General features: G+C 49.2%; 2 protein-coding genes across 6 annotated transcripts in view; one reads left to right on the top strand and one right to left on the bottom strand.

The window, feature by feature from the left end:
• Positions 1 to 4,842, top strand: part of CKAP5 (cytoskeleton associated protein 5) — a 93,540-nt gene extending 88,698 nt beyond the window's left edge. For all 4 annotated transcript variants that reach the window (XM_054028406.1, XM_054028403.1, XM_054028404.1 and 1 more), the window contains exons 43-44: positions 482 to 636; positions 2,134 to 4,842. In XM_054028406.1, the coding sequence (XP_053884381.1) occupies positions 482 to 636; positions 2,134 to 2,382 (404 nt within the window). In that variant the 3' untranslated portion in view covers positions 2,383 to 4,842. The remainder of the gene's footprint in view (positions 1 to 481; positions 637 to 2,133) is intronic.
• A 993-nt stretch (positions 4,843 to 5,835) lies between these two features.
• F2 (coagulation factor II, thrombin) lies at positions 5,836 to 20,757 on the bottom strand. 2 transcript variants are annotated; one of them, XM_054028408.1, is made up of 14 exons: positions 20,283 to 20,757; positions 18,893 to 19,056; positions 16,417 to 16,441; positions 16,171 to 16,221; positions 15,554 to 15,659; positions 15,284 to 15,420; positions 11,833 to 12,135; positions 11,233 to 11,334; positions 9,979 to 10,105; positions 9,255 to 9,422; positions 8,728 to 8,901; positions 8,311 to 8,489; positions 6,435 to 6,505; positions 5,836 to 5,996 (listed from the first exon to the last, which is right to left on the bottom strand). In XM_054028408.1, exons 1-14 carry the CDS (start codon positions 20,554 to 20,556, stop codon positions 5,853 to 5,855), a joined length of 2,025 nt encoding a protein of 674 aa, XP_053884383.1. In that variant the 5' UTR covers positions 20,557 to 20,757; the 3' UTR covers positions 5,836 to 5,852. The 2 variants fall into 2 exon arrangements, with proteins under 2 accessions (XP_053884383.1, XP_053884382.1); XM_054028407.1 differs by having other exon boundaries at positions 18,893 to 19,095; positions 20,283 to 20,756.
• Between the last annotated feature and the right edge of the window lie 369 nt (positions 20,758 to 21,126).

Here is a 21,126-nt window from a genome sequence, read left to right as displayed (position 1 = left end):
GCATAAGCTCCAATACACAAAGTGGGCATTCACCCACGAAAGCTTATGCTCCAATACATCTGTTAGTCTTAAAGGTGCCACAGGACTCTCAGTCCTCTGTGTTCCTCTAACTTGACTTGCTGCACTGAAGAGCAAAGGATAAACATCAAAGCCTTTCCCTCATGTAATGTCAATTTACCATTTGGTTTTAATGGCTACTCATGACCCACAATAGCCTCTTCAGCTGTTCCAATTAATGGCCAGAGCATGTTGCCTTTTGGAGCTGCTTTGCTGCTCACTTATGGTGGCTTGACTTCTTTCAAAAAATGGGCTAATCATTGTCAACTCTCAAACCCATTGCCCTATCAGTAAATATAATTATGATTAATGGGATTTCCAAGAGCACAATGTGGGTTGATGTAGTCTCAAGCTCTAGATTGTTCTGTTGGATACTGCATGAGGCTACTAAGAGGCTTAAGTGTGTTCTTTTTCCCTTTCCTAGGAATTTCTCCTCAGACGGAGTTAACGTGTGTCCCCACTTCCACCAACACAGTGTCCTCATCCATAGGAAACACAAATGGGGAGGAAGTTGGGCCTTCAGTCTACCTGGAAAGGCTAAAAATCCTCAGGCAGCGTTGTGGCCTTGACAATGCAAAGGTATTGTACTTCTGAAGACCCCTATAAACTCTACAAGGGAAGTGGCTCACTTTGGGTGAGGCCAGTCATTTGGAGATCTGTACAGTACCCAGACTCTGATCCCAATGAGTCTTACTGCATGTCCTTGCCATCTGACTGCATGTCACCTTTCCTGGTGTAAATGGCTTTAAAGCCGTTACCTGGCTGAATAGACTTTGTTAGTGCTTCAACTCCCTTTTGTCTGCTGCACTGATGTAGACACCACTAGCCGCTACAACTCTGGAGTCTGTCTTCTCTTGTCAGGTAATTAACTGTGAGTTTCAGGGAAAAGCTAAATGACTTACCTTCTGGTCTCTAAAAGGTAATGCCTATATTAAGCTGTACTCCTGGGTCACATGACAGTGAGTGTTCTAAACTTCTGTACCCTCCCACTCTACAACAACTAAAAGCTGCATGAATGAAGGGCTGTGTGGTTGGGGAACATGGGATTTTGAGACCGCAATAATGCTGAATGTGCTCAGTACGTTACATCAGGAACCTATGGAATGGGTCAAACCTTCACTACATCCACTGCTCTCTGGGAATCTTAGTTACACACTGAAAGATGGTTACTGCCAGCCACTTCAGACACACTGGTAACTCTAGGAATAGCTACATGGATTAGGTGGTATAGATTTAGGTAAAACACTACCCTTACCTTTTAAGATAGGACATGCACATCAGTTTACAGCTGAGTGCAAAATGGCATGTGGTGCAGACATAAACTCAACTCTGTCACTGACTTTTGTAGCTGCAGATTCCCAGGAGAGCAGTGACTTGACTCTGAAGCACCTGATGGCAGAAGAATTCTGTCAGGCAATCCCAAGTTTTTCTGCTCAGTTACTTCAGAATTCCTCACTGAGTCCTCATGATGCCATATGTGGGAGCACCGCTGTCTACACTGAGTGTTTAAATACAGTGGGAGTGTTTAAATACAGCAGGATCGCAGCAGGCCTTCCCAATGAAATGGGAACTGATTTTTATCATCTCTGAAGAGAATGAGAGCTGTTGTGCGAGGATGGGCTTCGCTTTAAATCCTAAGTAGTACACAATAGTGCAGACCTTTGGCTCCTTTAGTTAATTGAGATGAGAAGCAGTAAGTGATTAAGCAAAGATTTAGGCTCTAAGGTAGGTAGGCCCAAACATGTAGAAAGCTTTTCACACATACAGGTAATTCAGAAGACTTGTGCTTAATGCAAGTGATCATGAGACGCATGCGATTCACTCTGGTCACCACTAACACTAAATGGTGACCTGGTTCCAAGTAGCTAATGCACCATGGCAATAGCTTACATATAATCTGTCCTGGAAATGGAGGAGTTGGAACGTATACACTACTAATGTTGGACTGCTCCTTTTCTTCCTCTGTTCAGCATGTTTCCCATGAGGGAGAGGAGCCATCCATTTATGGTGTGGATTTCTTGCGCAGCTTTTGCCCTCCAGTGTCTTAAATAACATCTCCTTTTCCCCACCCCATAGCAGGAAGACAGACCACCATTGACATCACTGCTGTCCAAACCAGCAGCCCCTACAGTTGCATCCTCCACGGATATGCTGCACAGTAAGCTCTCTCAGCTCCGTGAGTCACGGGAGCACTACCAGCATTTGGACCTAGACTCCAATCAGACTCACTCCTCTGGCATTGGAACCACCACCTCCTCTTCCACAGCAGCCAATATTGATGACTTGAAAAAAAGACTGGAGAGAATAAAAAGCAGTCGCAAATGAAGCTGTTTGAGAGAGAGAAGCATGGCTGCTGCTTAGCTGTCTTCAGCTTTAGTTTACTAAACTAGAAGTCTTCATAGTTAAAGGGGCCTCATTTAGGCCTAGTGTATACAAACTGATTTATGTATAATACAGTGGATTTTGGGGGATGATCTGAGTCATTGTGGCACAAGTATTTGTACATACTCTGCTTCTCAGTGAGCATCTCTTGACAATAGAAGATTGTCTGTGTATTAGGTGTAGTGTACAGACCTGTAAACAGCTGTCGTCCTGCTCAGACTAGCTTCTCATACTTTGGTTTTTTTATTTGTAAAATTGTATTAAGATCTTTTCTTAACTCTTAGAAGCTCTTTAGTGGTTTCACTTTTAATTTTGTGAATTCTTCTCCATGTAATCCTTGAACTGTTGATTCTGTATGGACGCATGGCATGGCGTAACTAATTTAAGTGTCTTTTGTAAATAAAGTTTGCATTAACTATACCAGTCCCTGTAGGAGCAGCAGTGACTGTCCATGGGAATAGAAGTCACTGTGTATTCTTAGATGCTAGTGAATGGGTATTGCTGAGCTGAAACCAGCAGCTCTTGAGCTGAATACAGCAATGGACTGCCCTGCCCTGCGCTGCTGCTGCTACTATTCCTGGAAGGGAACCTGGACTTTTCAGCCTTTTATTTCTACCAGCAGTATTGTTGCTGTTAATATGGCTGCCTTTCAACTTCTTCCTAAGAACATTCAGGAAGTAGAAAGGGATTATTGACTTTGCTAGACATTTGTTAGTCTATCTAGCAACTTCAAGTTACAGGCCCTGTGAAGTCACTACCAAGAGCAGGCATAGTCCCCATTGTGAATAAGTGCAGTGACACATCTGTCCCCTTCAAGAGAGGTTACTGAGAGAGAGAAATGTTCTTACAGAATAGGTAAGCGGTGTCCCATGTTCAAAATACTCTCAGCTAGGAGTCAAAGCTCATGGGGTTTTCCATCATGTAGCCGTGTATATGCAAGTGCATCCCAGCCTACAGAACCACCATTGCAATTATAAGAATCTGCTTAGGGTGATGGCATGCTAAAATCAAAATGTCTACAAGTTCTGTGGTAATACCACTTTTTGAAGATTGTTGCCATTGGTTGTGATTAGTAAGAGGACATTTCCTCTGGCTACTACTTCCCACAAAAATCCTTGGGCATAAAATTTTGACCCATATTGCATTGACTGCTTACTATTTAATGTGATGGTTGTCTTCAGCACACTTGTTATGGAATATGACTTGCATGTGTTTGAGCTGTATCCTGTGATACTCATGGTACAGAGGGTTTCTGTAGTATATTTCTGCTTCTAGGTTCATCTCTGCTCCCTGAAAAGGTGCTGTTTCATGATCTGTTCTCTAAGCCAGCAGTTCTTATCACAGGGCTGGCATTTAACTAATCTTGGCTGAATTTTAAGGCATCTCTGAAGAATATAGTTTAAATCATTACTGTCTGTACATCAATTCTGTGCTGCAGCTTCTGCAAGTCTCTCCTGCAGAAATGATGGGGCTGGAGTTCTAGTGAGGCAGTAACCTGCTACTTAGTGCCTGGAGTGAGTCTGTGTAGTATAGAAGGAATCCCCTTCTTATGTTAGTGGCCAGCTGGTGTCCATCACTTCTCACCCCTATTCTATTCCTGCTAGGCTTTTTGTCGAGTTCTTCTGAAAATAATTCTAGGCAGAGGGTGGCCTCATAGCTCTATTCCATTGAACAGGGTATGACAGAGCACTCAGACAATTTGCAGCTGGGGCAAAGTGTTGATAGGGTGTAGCTGGACAGTTTGTGTTTGCTGGAATGGGAGCCACTGCTGTCATCACTCAATTAGTGCTCTGTTGCACTGATAAATTGCCAGTTACTTTCTGGGTTATGGTTTGCCTTTTGCACAAAGTCTCAAAGTAGCTGACTGACTCAGTTCTGCTGTTACATTACTATATGTTGTAAAATGCTGCATCCTCTGTTTGTAATTACCAATTGGTGCAGTAGTGAGTGAAGTAAAAGGAATGCCTGTAAACCTGTACAACACTAACTTACATTTCATATTATTTTGGATGTTAAGTTCAGAAGCAATTAAGTATCAATGGTAGAAACCAGTATTATCTAAGGTTTTTGCCCTATGTTGCTTCTGCAGTATAGCTTATTTTTGGCTAATGGTGTATGGTTGGGCCAGGAATTACTTGATAGGTAAAATGTAGGCTGTTAATTAAAAAAGCACACTAGTCAGCCTATTGCAAATATTTTCATCCCATTAGTTAAATTTTGTTTCAAAACAAGTGTGTAACAAGTCTGCCTTTAAAGTGACTGTACCAGACATGAAACTAGTCTATTTTTTTCCTCATTTTCCTACTGTTAGACTAAGTACATTAGAATTGACAACTGTTTTCATAGTCAGGACATTTTACTCCAGACTCTTGTAAGCAGAGGCCATTAAATGTATAAAACAAGCACCTCATAGCCCTGTAAGTTTTTTTTTTTTTTTTTTTTTTTTTTTGTTTTAAAGTGTTCCCTTATTCCATATGGTGCTGCTCTCAGCCTTGTCACACTAGCTGTCCCAGATTCACTATACTGCTGTAGGAATGACTTTTAGATTACCTAGTGGGGGAGAGGGAGCCTAGCGTCCAGCAATTGTTCTGATGGGTTTAATTACATCCCAGCAGTTCAGAAAAACTAAGTAACCTTCTTCTTAACCTACTATCTAATCCCTTTTCAAAAATGCAATCTTTCCCTTGCAGCACAACCAACTGTTTACACTGACTACATTGTCAACACATGAAGATGGTCAGAGAACAGGCCATTTTGGGGCAGTGTGGGTGTGGGGTGTGTGCAAAGTGGTTCTAGCTAAGAGCCCCAGCCACCTAACTAGCAAAGTGCTTATTCGAAGATGAACACTGTAAGTATTTGTTTAGGGGACTTCCCCTGTCTTCTATTCATACAATACCCTTTCCTTGGAGTTGTTGGACAGCTGCCCCTTGCCTTCCTGTTGCTGAGGGTGAGGTTTTTTTATAGTAGCATTTTAACTACCCCCTTGTAGCAGTTTAGTGTTTTCTTCTCTGTAGGCTCAGTCTAGTTGCTAGAAGCTGATGCTCTACAACTGGCAAGGAGCACATAATCAAGGTCTCTTGGTTTGTGACTTTAGGCATTACCTCTGTCTACAACTGGGATAATGTGACTTGCTTATCTCTAGGGGCAGTGGTAAAGATTGGTAAGCTGACTTGCTTAATACACATTATGTCCTTATTGATGCTAGGGTGCTAATTACACACATTAGAGTTGGATTGAACCAAGTTCTGTTCTCAGCACTGCCAACATACAAAGCAGGTACAATTGTTGCTATAACTATTTTATTGGCAATGGTGCCAGAGAATACCTCTAGACATCTTACTTCAGGTTCCTTAGTGTTCATATTGCTACAAATTAAAGCAGCTGTAAGAGTTGAGATGTGACAGATGCTTTCTTTATTGCCCATATTTGTTGATGGTTTTTAGCATCCATTTCTTCAAGCGGAATACATGTGTATAAAATCCATATTTATCATCACGGTCACAGCCTTCTCCCCATGAGACGATCCCCACCTGATACCAGCGGTTTTCTTCTGGGCTCTTACAGAGACAGATAGGAAAATAAATTAGTACTCTACATAGGGCTAGCCTCAAGAGCAGTGAGATTTGTGCCCTAGCCAGCCTAGACCTCCAGCTGGGCTAGGTAGAGCTCAGCAGTGATAGCTGTAGCCCAGTTGGATGGGAGCACTAACAGTCACCTGTTTAGCTGGATACCCAGCTGGTGTAGATCTGCTCAGGCAAGCTATCACTCCCTTAAACTCTTCACAGGTGCTCTGAGAATGCATGAAGCTTGATGAATCAGGATTTCTCTTCAGTTCAAACCCAGAAATAGATCTACTGTTTAGGTAACTGCATCTGCAGCCATTTGAGAGAACACCTCCCCACTATCACTTCAGCCCTCTTAATGTTATAAGGCTTCCGTGGCAACCTACTCCCAAAGTCTCCTATGAGCAAAGCCACCATGCTTGTTGCACATACCTTCATGACAAAAGGGCCCCCACTGTCCCCCTCACAAGCATCCCCTCTCTTGGAGTCTTCAGGCCCGTACCCTACAGGAGAAGAGGCAAAGGGCTGTTTTCTCTACTTCTTCATTTGTACCTTTAATGTTACACCGATGCTAAGTCTGGGAAATGGTACTAACAGTATGGCCCTTCCAAACATGCCCTTACTCACCCTCTGTGTTAGTCATCATAAAGCTACCAGCTTACTTGATTAGTATCTTTCCACTGAAAAGCGCAAATAAAGGTGCTTTCTTATAGCCACCCCCACCTTCTGTTTCTAGTGCTGCCTTAATTCCATCTCCTCTCCCCTGGATTGGTACACTGCCCCAGACTCCCATCTACTGTGATCTCCCTCCCACACACACTACAGCTTTGGCCTGGGATATTGTAGGTCCCTACTCTAAGTCCTAGTTTTTTTGAGCAAAATCCAGTCAGTCTTCTCGCATTCATTTAATCCCCTCCCCTCTTTATTACAGGATTCAGTTGCCCTTATTTAAGATCATACCTAGCTTTGCTGTATTCTATTCCCCTTAAAAGACTTTTTGCTATTCTCACCTGATTTCTTCCTATAGCAGGGTGAGCAAACTATGGCCTTCCACCCATTTTAATCCAGCCCTCAAGCTCCCATTGGGAGAGTGGGGCCAGGGGCTGCTCTACATGGCTCCCAGAAGCAGTGCCATAGCCTAGCTGCTCCAATGGGTAGGGGCAGACTGCTCTGCACACTGCCCCTACTCCAAGCACCACCCCTGCAGCTCCCATTGGCCAGCAACTGTGGCCAATGGGAGCTGCCTGGCTACATCTTCACATAGGAGCTGGAGCAGGGACATGCTGCTGCTTCCATGAGCCACTTGAGATAAGCGCTGCCTGTGGCCTGCACCCCTAAATCCCCCCTCAAAACCCTTGGTCTCTGCCTGGAGCACCCTCCTGCACCCCAATCCCCTCATCCCCAGAGCCCCTGCCCTGATCGCCCTCCAAACCCCTCAGTCCCAGCCTGGAGCACACTCCTCACCCCCAGCCAGAGCCCACACTTCACCGCCCCCTCCAACCCCAATTTTGTGAGTATTCCTAGCCCGCCGTACAATTTCTATTCCCATATGTGGCCCTCGGGCCAAAAAGTTTGCCCACCCCGTCCTATATTATTGGTATCACCACTGCTAGGGTCAGGGCTCTCTGCTGCAGCTCTGGAACAGCCTCCCTCTGTTTTCATTATCTAAAAGTCTGTTTCCTTGCCTCCAAATGCTGCAGTCTCTGCCCTCAGCTGGTGCTATTTAACACTAATATTTTCAGCAATGCAAGTTGAATGAAGCACTATGTAAAACAGGCTCAGGCAGTCACTCCCTCACATTCAGTATCCTAGGTATTGACCACTACTACAGCCAAACCCTCGGAATCCCCTAATGCTAGACTCTGCTAATTCTGTACAGGAGGGAGGGGAGAATTCCAAGCCCCATTCTATCTCATCTCTCACAACCAACTGATCCCCCAGAACCTTATTCATGGCTCTAAATTCTTCATCCCTAGGGTGACCAGATGTCCCAATTTTATAGGGACAGTCCTGATTTTTGGGTCTTTTTCTTATATAGGCTCCTATTACCCCCCATCCCCTGTCCCAATTCTTCACATTTGCTGTCTGGTCCCCCTATTCATCTCCTACATAGGCTGGGAATTCCAGAGGCTCATTCATGCCCTGGGCATACTATTTCTTTAGGATAGCTTAATTACTGCCCAGTAAACGTTGATCTAAGTGAGCCCTTGCATTATGGCACATGGTACCGAGAGCAACTCTGCCCCCTGACCCATCCATCACTGCCCCCATGTGCAGCAGTTAGCTCTGCACACCCAGCAGCACTTACCTGCACAGAACATGTTTTCAGTGAGTTTGATGTTAGTGGATGCCTTGCAGGTATCCTGGCTGACTATGGGGAGGTTCACCTGTTGCAGAACTGAGGGCAGTGCGGTGGTGCCAGAGCTCCAGGTCTCATACAGATTTCCCCATCCAGATACCCGCCCTTTGAAGCCTGACAGCATCAGGCTGCAGGAAGAAGCAAGGTTAAAGCACATGGAAATATTACATGTCACCCTTATAGCCTAGCACTGCCCAGACTCTGGAGGGGCACCTCCCCAACTGGCTCCCCTATTGCAAACCAGCACAAAAGATGCATCCTGCTTTTTGCTAGGGCTTTCCTGATCCTTCATGTAGACCCAAAGGAGACATTTGCAGCCTTGCTCCCTGGGGTTCTGGGGCTGCTTTCTCCCTCCAGCCTCCTCACCTCTGCACCAGCTCTCTGGTGGGCAGACAGACAGGGTGGATGCGGTCGCTAAAAACTATGGGTTTCTTCAGCAGCAACAGTGCAATGTCTCGGTCCAGGTTCTCTCTCCAGTTGTACTTGGGATGGATGATGATTTTATCCAGCAGGGCGATTTTCTCTATGTTCTTCTCGTACCTGAAACGGTTCCAACGGAAGGAGAGAAGTGACTGTGCAGCAGCTGTGAGCTCTGGGGGCTGCTGGCCCTCTGGCTGGCTTGCAGCACCATCCTTCTCACAAGGAAGAGTGGCCCTGGGAGGGGTGCAAACTGCCCTCCCTTTCACTTTAGACTCTGGGATCAGCAGAGCCTCAGTGAGTGGTATCTCCACGGGAACCCACTATAACCTGGGGAAGCACCTGACAGTCTGGTTCGCCACGCGGGTTCCCATAATGCCAGATGACATCCTCTCTAGACCCCAATTTTATTTTCCCACTACACTCATGGGGGACTCCCATCTGCTTCCCCCTCCCTCCCCCATTCAAGTTCTTACTTTGTTCTCTGGTGCTTCCCAATCCGCACCAAGATGTCATCTGTGGTGAAGTTCTTGTCCCAGGGTGGGTAAAGGAGGCAGTGGGCAGCAGTAAGGACCCAGCGGTCGCTGATGAGGCTGGCACCACACAGCAACTCCTGTGGACTCTTCCTGAAAAGCATCACCTGCCTGGGATGGGAAGAGAAGGTGAGAGATTTACCCAGGGCACTGGCTCAGCTGGCTGCATGTTCTTGCGTGCCTTGCAGGAACAGCAGTTTGGCATGACCAGGGAAACCTGCCCTCACTGCCCCAGGAGACCATGACAGCACTCCCCTAGCATGAGTCAGGTCTAGTTCTTAGGACCCTGGGACCTGGAACTGAGGATGAGTATTCTCCTTGCAGTCCTATCTGAAGGGTACTTTTCCCCTGCCACTTTCCCCATCTAATTAGACTTCTAATCCCTGCCATGGCCACCAACAGAGACCTGTGCCTGCAGGACTGGAACAAGTAGGATGAGGGTGAAACACACAGTCTGCAGCGTGCTTCCCTTTCCATGGCAGCCATGCACTTGGCTCCAAAGGAAAGAGGGAGTCTCTGTCCAGCTGTAGTAGTGCTGCCAAGTCAACCCCAGAAAGGGCTCTGAGTAGAGGTGGTGCTGGCTGACTACACCATGCCAGCTGACAGATTCCTGATTTCCCCGGTCTAAAAGGAAAGACTGTAGAGGAACTGCAGCAACAGTACTTACCAGGGGGCACTGCCAACTTCTGCATCTTCCCCCTCTACAACCCGGCCCTCAAAGTAGGAGTCCAACAGCTCACGCTCACTCTTATCAGAAATCTGTTTCTTCTCAAACAGGGGACGGATGCCACAATCTGAAAAACCAGGCAGCCTGTCTCTGTTACTCTGCCTGATTTGCAATACAGGGGACCCACTCTACAGACAACAACATGCTTGACTGGGAGTAATTGATAGCTGCCTCATTTTTAGGGTTACCACCTGGCTGGTATTTGACTGGCCTGGCTGTTTTTTTTATGAATTTGCCAGTTACCAGAAAAATAAATGTAATCTGCCTGGTTTCTTCCATATGGGTCTAAAGATTTACATTATCACCACACTACACTGGGATATCTAATGTTAAAAGTTTGTGTGTCCAGCTAACAATGCTGCAGTGTTCCCACTTCCACAGTTTAAGCAATAACAAATCAAAACTGTTGAAAATATAACAGCTTCCTTGCCCTCCAACATGCAAGCACACTGCACGTGCGAGAGAGGGTTTGAGCCATGCAGGATTGAGGAGACATGCAAGGCATATTAAATAATGGAAGATCAGGGCGATGGTGTGAGTGATCCTACTACTCCCCTCCCCCCAATAAAAAAATAAAGCTCACATCAGAATGCAAAAAAATGCACATTCAGTGACAACTGGTTAACGAAACAGACTAAAGGGTGGCTGGCAAAATGTGCTGATAAAACAAATGCCCATTTGTTATCGATGATGTTCTCCCTATATACTATAAGTGGCTGTTGAAGGGGGGGGGGGGTTTGCGGAATTGCCTTGTGGTTGGGGTTGTGGCAGGCTTGCCTTGGGGGTGGGAGGGTAGGAAGTGATGATTTTTTTGCATTTCAAAAGACAGTAACCCTACTCATTCTCTATTGTGCTCTTTGCTGGGAGAGGCTGGGACTGGAAGATCTCCCAAAGCCAGCAGTCTTGCACCTTCTCCTACAGCACTTCTTGCTCTGAACCAGGGTTGAAGTAGCAGGGATCTCCTCATGGCACCTCCTGCTGGGGAAAGCTGGGACTGTAAGGACTGGGAGCTGGGGGCTAGCTTTGGATGAGCTTTTTAGATAGAACCTAAAGTAGTTTTAACATCCACTTCTGCTTTCAGCAGTAGGCATTTAACAGGCTTTTTTTTCTGAGTAACAATGCATTGTGGGAAGGAATTGCAGCTTCTGCAGCACTTTTGGTGCTATGTTTGTGCCTCCTGGGTCCTTTGCTCACCTGTTTCACCTGAACCAAAAGTCTTAACATCAAAGAAGGTTTGATGCTGTTGGGTAATGGTCCTCCCTGCTATTACTTCGTCAATCTCATCCAGAGGCCTTGCTGAGAGAGACAGACAGAGATGTTCAGAGGCAAAGCTCTAGCGTTTTACTTAGGGACTTCAGAAGTGGCACCATCCCTTCCCACACGTACTGGGGTTGGTGGAAATATTGCTTTTTTAAGCAAGACCATTGGTTCACTAATTCTCCTTCCCAACCTCTGGCCAACAGGTGAACTAATAAGCAGCATCCAGTTAGCTGGAATATGGGGGCACATAATGAGGTGATGTAGGGGGATGGGGTTGTCAGTCAATAAAGGGCCCCCTCAAACCTCAGGCATAGTCTTACATGTGTATACATACACCATGTGACCCACACATGCATGGCTTCATGTAAACAGATTAATCCCATACGTGTAGCCTCCCATGAGGCTGTGGCCCACCCACTCCTCACTACAGGGTCCCTTCACCACAGTACTGTATCCTCCTGGCTACTGTGAATTTCTCCCACCCTGCAGGCCCAAGATCCCCATGGCAGCCCCATACCCACTGACACGCCTCACCACAGTAGTGCAGGTCACAGTACTCAAAGGTAGTATTTGGATGATCCACATAACACCAGACACCCTCATCATCGTCATCAGGATTCCGGCAATAATTCTCCAGCAGCTTCACTTCTCGGGAAAATGTATTTCCATGGGACAGCTCCTTTGCCTTGTCTGAGGCCCATGGCAAACACTTGACCCCAGAGATGGTGACAGAGAGATTCCCATGGTAATTCATCCCTTTGTCCGTTTCACATGGCTGCTGTGTTTTGTCCAGTGGAGGGGACCGGGGACTAAATGGAACTGTGGTCTTGTCCTGACCTGAAAGAGAAGGAGCAAGACAGCCGTTATCAGACTCGTGGTCCTGCAGTGGGAAGTGCTGGTGTCTGGCTACAGCCCAGATTCCAGCAGGCCCCAGAGCACTTCATTATGTCCCATCACTCCACTATGTCTGGGAGTCCCCTCCCTGAATCCCATGGGATACCCCACACAGCCCAGGAGCCCCCTCCTCTCCAGTGAGGCACCTGGGGGTGCTGCTTCACTCAAAGTAAAATGAAACAGACCTTCATCCCACTTCTCTGTGCTATTCCCAGGTGTTAATGGAACTTCAGTGTGTTTGCATTTTCAGGGGAAGACTCCCTACAAGGCAGTTATATTGATGCCCCAGGCACTTCCTGCGGGAAGTGGAATGACCTGGCCCCAGCCTGCTCTGCTCCCCTCTCTCCCAGGCTTTGGGGGAGGGGGGGAGAACCGCCCCCCAGCACTCGTCGGCTGCGTGTCTGGGAGCCAGGGGAGCGGAGCAGGCATTTACCGGTGAGTGCAGGACCAACCGCTTCTGGAGTCCTCAGGGGAGTGGGGGTGGGGCTGGGGCGGGGCCCTGGGGAAAGAGGTGGAGCAGGACGCTGGTGCCCTTCGCAGCTACGTACTTTGCGTATGGGTAAGGACGGCCCTGTATGGAGGGTTACCCAAGAAACTACTTATAGTTCTGAACTAGAGCTACCACAGCCTTCCACTCCTTTCGAGCACATGGGGAGATAGCCCTTCGCAGTCATGTGCAACCAGCTTCCAAACCACAGGCCCCCTCAAAACATTTCTGCCTTAGTCAATGAGACATAAAATATTCTTCACAGCCCCAAAGTCCATTAGTTCTGTACTCATTCTCTCACAGGTCTCGCCTGGCAGCAAGTCATGGGGAGCAGGGCTCCAGTTTCCTGGGCAGGCAGGCAGACACCAGGAGAGGTACTGTGCAGCTGTAGCTTGGCCTCACCCTCCTTTCATTCTCCTTGTGTAGTACTGGAGCCCCAGTGCTGGCAGCTGCTGTGACAGCAGCAGGCACATCTGTGATATCGTAGCTACCTGACCAAGCAGCAGCAGGGTCAAGCCTAGCTTCCAAGAAGCTGCCCCTCCCTGGTGTAGCCAATTCCTGCCCTGCATGAGCAACCAGGGCACCATCCATGAAGGGAAATGATGCCTCTCTAACGTGCTAGTCTCTCAGCATGTAAGCAAGATGATGGCTAAGGGAGAGTCAGCTAGTAAAAGCCTCTGCCATGGGTCAGAAACTGGCAAAGGAACAGAGAACAGCACAGGGACTAGTGGCCAAGTCTCCCCTAGCAAAGGGGAACAGTGGCATTTAAAAAATATATATATTCAGATGCTCTTATTCCTAGTTTCAGCCTTGAAAGCTCCCCTATCAGAAGGGCTGCCACTGCCTACTGTCAGCAGGGCTGACTCCGGGCACAACGGCTGCCATTTCCTGATAGACTCTGCATGTGGACATGAGGCTGCTCCTAGCGAGATGGCTATCACATCCCATCTGTTCAATGAGACTGAGGCCAGGCTGATCTCAAGGAAGATGGCTGCCACTCTAGAGGGAGCTAGAGAGGACACTGGGGAGAGGGGCTGGGCTAATGAGATGCAGGGGGCTGCAGCCTGCACAGGGAAGACTAAGTGGATGTCCAGGGGGGTGCAGCAGCCTGTGGGAGAGCCGGGGGCAGAGCACAAGGGGGGGGCAGCTGCCAAGCGAGAGAGGGGCAGGGAGGAGGAGGACACAGCACTGCCAAGGCTGGAGAGTGCTTCATGCATCACCTGCCTTTGGCCAGGGCCAAAACCCTTCTGCCAACCCCTCTCATGTTTCAGCTCTGCCTGAGGTAAAACCCTCTCTGATTGGCTGCCTGCCCCACCGCCTGGGGAAGCCAGCAGAGCTATCCCCTCAGGACCTGCCCGCCCCCATGCCAGTCTCACAGGAGGGGAGGAGGGAGCAGAAAGAACCCAGCAGCTCTGGATGGCTCTGCTCCCCTCCTGTGAGCAGTGGGAACAGCAGGGTTCCTCTGCGCCTTCCCCCTTCACTCTCCCTCCCTACAACACCTGGCCTGGGAAGAGGGAGGGGGCGAGGAATACCTGGAGTTGCAGGAACAGATGTGAGGCTGGCAGATGGGGGCTGAGAGTTCCTGCAGCAAGGTGCCAAAAATCACCTTAATCAATTTGGGACCATTGGGACCACCAATTGTCACCCCCCACACACACTGGAGGGGGCAGGAATTAAAAAAAAAAAATAACCCAAAACCTATATTTTGTTTTTTGGTCTCTCTCTATATTTAAATCATGGTTTTGGGGGCAATCTCACACGTGTTTCATGTCTAACATGATTTTGGAACCTTTGGGGCTGGCACTACTGAGAACGGCAGTTCCCCACCCCCTCGGTGATGAGAGGATAAGCGGAGGTCAAGCAGTGAGTGAGTGAGTGTGTGTGTGTGTGTGTTTTGAACCTGAGAGTATGACACACAAATAGGGGAGGGATGGTTTTGCCATAATGGTTACTTAAAAAAACAGAAAGTAGGCAAAAAAATGTGACTTATTCATTCCTGATTTATGAATGTCTGCGGCTGGCAGCAGTGATGCAGCTGCTGCAAGGCTCTATGGGAACAACATTATTTAGAGTCAGGGCCGGCTCCAGCTTTTTTGCTGCCCCAAGCGGTGAAGCGGAAAAAAAAAAAAAAGATAAAGCCGCCATTGGCGGCACTTCAGCGGCAGCTCTACCATGCCGCTTCATTCTTCGGCAGCAATTTAGCGGCGAGTCCTTTGCTCCGAGAGGGACTGAGGGACCCGCCGCCGAATTGCCGCCAAAGACCCGGACGTGCGGCCCCTTTCCATTGGCCGCCCCAAGCACCTGCTTCCTTCGCTGGTGCCTGGAGCCGGCCCTGTTTAGAGTAGCGAAGAATAGGAAAGATTGAGCACTTCAGAGGGACCTAAGCAAGCTAGGTGAATGGGCAGCACAATGGGGAGCCCTCTCCAGCTCAGTGTGCCTTTACTTTCCAAGCCATAGCTCCGCCACCCATCCCCACAGGACTCCTCCCTCCCACACCCACTCTCCACAGACCCTCCCCTTTCTTGAGGTCCTTAGTATCAGCATTAGAGTAAATTCTTCCCTCCCAGGGAGCGGGGTATCTCAAGGCCCAGTGTTGAGGCTCACCACACACTGGAACAGCACACTCCTCCCATCGCACTGCTGGGTCTCGGGTGTAGCACCAGGGGCCATTTGGGTTCTTGTCTGGGTTCCTGCAGTAATTCTTGGTGAGATTGGCATTTGGATGGGTGGTGGTGTTAAACCTATGAGAAAGGAGTGATGAGGTAGCTAGCAGCCTAGAGAACCCCTCCAGTCAGAGTTGTGGTCTTCCTCACAACCTGGCTTCTCTAACCAGAGCTGGGATTTATTGTGTGCGGAAGAGGGTTATGGACTTACTCAGGTCTGTGAGGGAATTTGCTTGTCCAGAACTGACATTCAATCCCCGACTTGGTGACAGAAACTGTCCCTTTATAGTTCTGCCCACTGCCTGCGACACAGTTTCCTGCCAAAGTCCCAACAGAGGGCAAGTCAGATCCAGAGGGAAATCAGAGGCACTATTTTCATGGAGTCCATAGGTACCAGCCTACAAATCCGTGACATGGGTTCTCACATACATGCATAGACCCACCTTAAACAAATTTTACCCCCAGATCATCCTGATGGACTTCACTTCTGTATCTCAGTGCCTTGATTTGGAGCTGGGGGTAGCTGGGAATAGTAGCGAGGAACTGGCTCCTCACTGGAGCTGGCAGCAGCTGGGCATCTATCCTATGCTATTCCAAGGGGGACTCCAGGGTTTTTAGGATGTTAAAAAAAAGTGTTTGTGGGGGGATTATTATGGCAGGAAAGTCTAGGGGGCTCTGCCTCCCCCTCTAAGTGCTGTTGCTCCCCCTGATATTGTCCATCTGATGACCTCCCTGCTTCTTTAGAATTTCCTCCCAAATTGTGCTGGGAGCAGGTTTCCAGGAACTCACTATCTCCAGTGGCTCACGAGGTCTCCAAGCCCCTCTTACCTGTCAGACACTCATCCAGAGCTGTCCTGAGCTTCCTCTGGGATTCACATTCTAACAAACAAGAGCAAGAAACCTGTCAGGTCAAAGGCACTCCAATGAGCACTGCAGCTCAAGTCAGCATAACATATGAGAGGATAGAGCCTTGGGGAGTGGGCCCTGCTAACGAAGTTAGGGAGCCAGCTCTTTGGGGTACAGCAGTACAGCCTGTGGGACATCAAAGCATTTGCAGGACTTTAACCAACTTACCCGTGTATTTCCTCCAGAATTCATTCTGCAAAACAAATGCAAACACTTAGGATCCGAGTAATGGAACCTCAGCCCTGCCTTAACTTCTGCAATTCAAACCAAAGCCAGACACCATCTCAGTAAGAGAATGTCCCTTCTTGGCAAACAGGGAGCAAACTCTGGCCCTGCTGAGATCAAAGATACTGGAGCACAACAGAGAGAAAAAAGAACAGGAGTACTTGTGGCACCTTAGATGCTCTAATAAATTTGTTAGTCTCTAAGGTGCCACAAGTACTCCTGTTCTTTTTGCGGATACAGACTAACACGGCTGCTACTCTGAAACAGAGAGAAAGTGACACTGAGTCACATGCTTTCCTGTCAAATTCTGGGGATACCTCTCCTATCACAGCCCTGCCCCAATGGAAGCCGTTTGAAAGCAGCCCATTTCACTTCTGGCTGACCTATCTCAGCATCATCACAGTTTCCAGCTGTCAAATCCTCTTCAAGCAGAATACTGCCTTGAGAACTACCCCACTTGGAGAGTAGCAGGGGACTGGAGACAAAGCAATTCAGGTGGGAAACACTGGCAGTAATGGCCTTTCCTGTGGTCAGCTGCCTTCCCTCTCCATTCTGGGCTTGGGATCCCTAAGTTTACATCAGCCAGCCACAAACTCCTCTCTGCTTCCATCCCTGCAAGGTCAGGCACAGTGGCAAGCATTATCTCTATGATTTATATTACAGTAGTATCCCAAATGTGCTGGGTGCTGCCTAGACATATAGTAAGGGACAATCCCTGGTGCCAAAACCTCCTAAACTGGAAAGACAAATAACTGACAAAGTTTGGGGGCAAGGGATACATCATAAGCAAAGGAGTCAGGGGCTGATTGGTAGCAATCTTGTACAGACTTATCTACAAGGCACGTTAGTCCTTGCTAGAAGGGTATACATTCTAGTACACACTAGCATGTTGCACACTAACTGGCTTATGAGGACCCTGCTGGTGTGTACTAAGAGCGTGCGTAGGTTGGCCAGATGTCCAGTTTTTGACTGGAATGCCCGGTCAAAAAGGGATCCTGCCGGCTCCAGTCAGCACTTGTTGACTGGGCCGTTAAAAGTCCGGTCGGCGGTGCAGCGTGGCTAAGGCAGGCTCCCTGCCTGCTCTGGCTCCACGCAGCTCCTGGAAGCAGCTAGCATCTCCCTCCAACTCCTAAGCAGAGGCGCAGCCACAGGAGCTCTGCATGCTGCCCCCACCCTAAGTGCCAGCTCCGTAGCTCCCATTGACTGGGAACCACGGCCAATGGGAGCTGTGGGGGCAGCGCCTGTGGACCAGGGCAGCGCCTGCGGAGCCCCCAGGGCCATGCCTCCACCTAGGAGCCGGACATGCCAGTCACTGCTGGGAACCACCTGAGGTAAATGCTGCCTGGATCCCTGGAGACTGCATCCCTCACCCCCTACCACACCCCAACCCCCAGCCATAAGCCCCCTCCCGCATCAAAATTCCCTCCCAGAGCCTGCATCCCCCCACCCCCCGAACCCTTTGGCCCCATCCCGGAGCCTCCTCCTGCTTCCCAAACTCCTCATCCCCAGCCCCACACCAGAGCCCGCACCCCCAGCAGGAGCCATCACCCCCCCCCCCCGCACCTCAACCCCCAGCCTGGAACCCACACGCACCCTGAACCCCTCTTTCTGGCCCCACCGCAGAGCCCATACTCCCCTTCCACAGCCTATCCCCCTGCCCGGAGGCCTCAGCCCAGAGTCCGAACCCCCAGCCAGAGCCCTCACCCCCTCCCGCACTCCAACCTCCTGCCCAGCCCAGTGAAAATGAGTGAGAGAGCGAGGATGGGGGATAGTGAGTGATGGAGAGGTGGGATGGAGTGAGCAGGGCCTCAAGAAGGGATGGGACAGGGGGCAGATTGTACTTTAACCTAGGCCTAATTCCTGTGCACTCTTACCTGTTTTCAATTAATTTTTCATTTTTAGAATATTTTGCTCTTCCCTGTATCAACTAAGATTTAGTTTCCTTGTACAGACCTTTCCCAGCTGTCTTCCACCTGCCCCCAGCACACACTGATTTACACTCATTGTGATGCTCATTTTTTTCCATATAGAACTAAATATACCCAATTTCCTTCAAAGTAACCTCTTACCCCCAACCTCTACCTCCACCAAGCTGCATCCCCCCAGTAATGAGGATAGGGCTTGTCAGGCACCTCCCTAGAGTTTTCCCTTTCGCTCTGTCAGACAGGAGGGCTCCCAGGACTGTAAGGATGCTGCCACCAGAACCAATCTAACCTTTCAGGAGAGGAAGGTAGTTCCTGCCCCAATTAGGAAATATGCCACAGAACCAAAGTCATTCCTTGAGGGGGGTCTGGGAACACAATGGACCTCACCTTGGCAGCCCCTTGATGAACCCTTTAGAAGCTATGATCCTTGACTATCTGGTCTCTCCTCACGGTACGCATATGAAGGAACATTTCCTGAGAGTGGCTGTACATACCGTGCGAACAGTGGACTCAAGGGCTTCATAGGCCTCCTCGTAGCTACATTTCTCTTCTAGACACTCCCGTTCCAGGTTGCCTTTGAGCATCTCTTCCAGGAATCCCCTGTTGGCACGTCGCGGGCGCTTGAGCAGGGAAAGCGCTTGCTGCTGCCCAAGGAAAACTATCAAACCAGAACACTGACCAGTCACTCGACACAGAGCTGGGAAAGAACCGTTTCCTTTGCAGGCTCTGCATGTCTGGTCATGGGTCTGAATCAGTGAACACACACAGCCAGCGAGCCTCTCCTACTGCCTGACCTCTAGTGGAACACAGGGGATGAAAGAGGCCCAATAGGGCCTATCCAGTTCACCCTGAGGCCCGTGCAGGCTAAACCTCCCTGCAATCTATGAGCTAAGTCTGTGACCAGTCCTAGATGCCCCAATGGCTGAGGCCTCCACTCCTTCCCTGTACATTTCCTTTGGCAAGGCCACTCCACTAGTTCACTACTTGGCCAAAGTCTGTCTGCTTGGAGCATCAGCACTCACTGTCTTTGTACTGCCACATACTGGCAGCTGTTTCTCTCACTCTGGCATGCGTCTTTTTGCAATCCCAGCTCAGTGGGATATGCTGGGAAATCACTTCTATCTGCCTGTTCAGAGACCCTGACTTCCAACCTAGCTTCAGCCTTCTCCCATTCCTCTGCATAGCAGTGGGGCAGAGGAGATCGTTAGAAGGTCCTGTCTGAGGGGACCCTCCCCCCACATCAGGGAGAGACAGGAATGAGGGAGCAGACGCCCTAGTGGGGAACAAAGGAGGAGCACCAGGAGCAGGGACACAGTATATTACATATGCCTGGGAGTGAAATAGGGCCTAGCCTGTACTACATGTGTTGTTCTGACAACCAGAGGGGCAAAGGCAAAGTGGAGAACAATAGCCCCCCATAAATAAAGCAGGTCACCAAGAGAAAGTGAGTCCCTGGCCCAGGAAATGCCACATGTGGCCAGCACAAGGCGCAGGACTGATTAAGATACCCCTTCCCTCCCCCCCAGGTTCATTCATGCTCCAAGACAGGGGGCTTTAAAATATACAGTCAGAATAACCCAACACAATCCACTGAACTGTAGTAGCCAGCCACTCTCCCCACCTCATCCAGCTCTTTCCCCAGAACCTGGGGACTGCTGCTTCTCCCTACACAGCAATAGGGAAGCCCTGCGCGCTCTCTCCCCACTTCTTAGCAAGCTAACTCCTACCATCTTAGCTACCAACAAACCCCTGGCCACTCCAGGGACTGTAAGCCCCTCATACAGGCTTCCCCTTCCAGCTGCAGCTTGGGAATGAACAGTCCCATTCGTTTTCCTCAGCCTCCCATCACCCCTGCCCTTCCCTCGATACTCAATGAGCCCTTACCCCTGTCATGGCTCAGCACGAGGTGCAGAAGGCAGAAAAGGAGCAGGCTGCCCAGCACTCTGACTCTGCTGTGCCTCATGGTATATGCCTCAGCTGCAGGGGAAATGAAGAGGGAGCAGGACAAGAGAAGTCCCAGCCCCGTCTGGGTTAATGTTGAACCAACATGAAGAAATAGGACCCAGGAGGTCAGGGTGTGTGGTGTGTCAGGGACAGCAGGGGCTGAGGCTCCTGCTGTCCCTCCTCCGCTTGGCTTCTCTCCCTCCCCTTCATGCATTTTCACTTTCAACCATTTTACTGGTCTGAGCAGCACAATAAAACAACAATAATTATACTACTTAGCTCTGATATAGCGTTGTCATAACCACCATCAGACTGGGCAGGTCAAACACTTCAAAGACGAGTGACTGCAGCCTCACAACTGCCAGGAGGTCACAGATGGGGAAATGGAAGCAGATGGAAAGAGAAGGACGCTCCCAGGCACACAGCAAGCCAGCAGCAGAGCCAGGAGAGCCCAGCCCACCTTGGTGAGGTCACTGCTAGATCAACATAGCTGAAACAATTTCTTCCAAGCCATCTTTGCTCCCACCTTGCCTCATTGCTGTTGGCCCCACCACCTCCCTGTCACATGGGCTATGTCTACACTATGAGCCACGAGTGTGATTCCCAGCTCACTTACACATACTCACGCTAGCTCGATGAGAGCTAGTGCAAGTATAAATAGCAGGGTAGCTATGGTAGCATGGGTAGCGGCTGCATGGCTGACATGCTGAGTACTTGCCCACAGGGTTCAGACAGTTTGTACTCAGCACGGCTGAGCCACGTGTATGTGATCTGGGAATCACCT

Source organism: Malaclemys terrapin, chromosome 4 (genome assembly GCF_027887155.1).
Source record: "Malaclemys terrapin pileata isolate rMalTer1 chromosome 4, rMalTer1.hap1, whole genome shotgun sequence".
In the NCBI taxonomy this organism is placed as follows: domain Eukaryota; kingdom Metazoa; phylum Chordata; order Testudines; family Emydidae; genus Malaclemys; species Malaclemys terrapin.
Note: the sequence above shows the minus strand (reverse complement) of the source record. Positions and strands in the feature narration are given on the sequence as shown.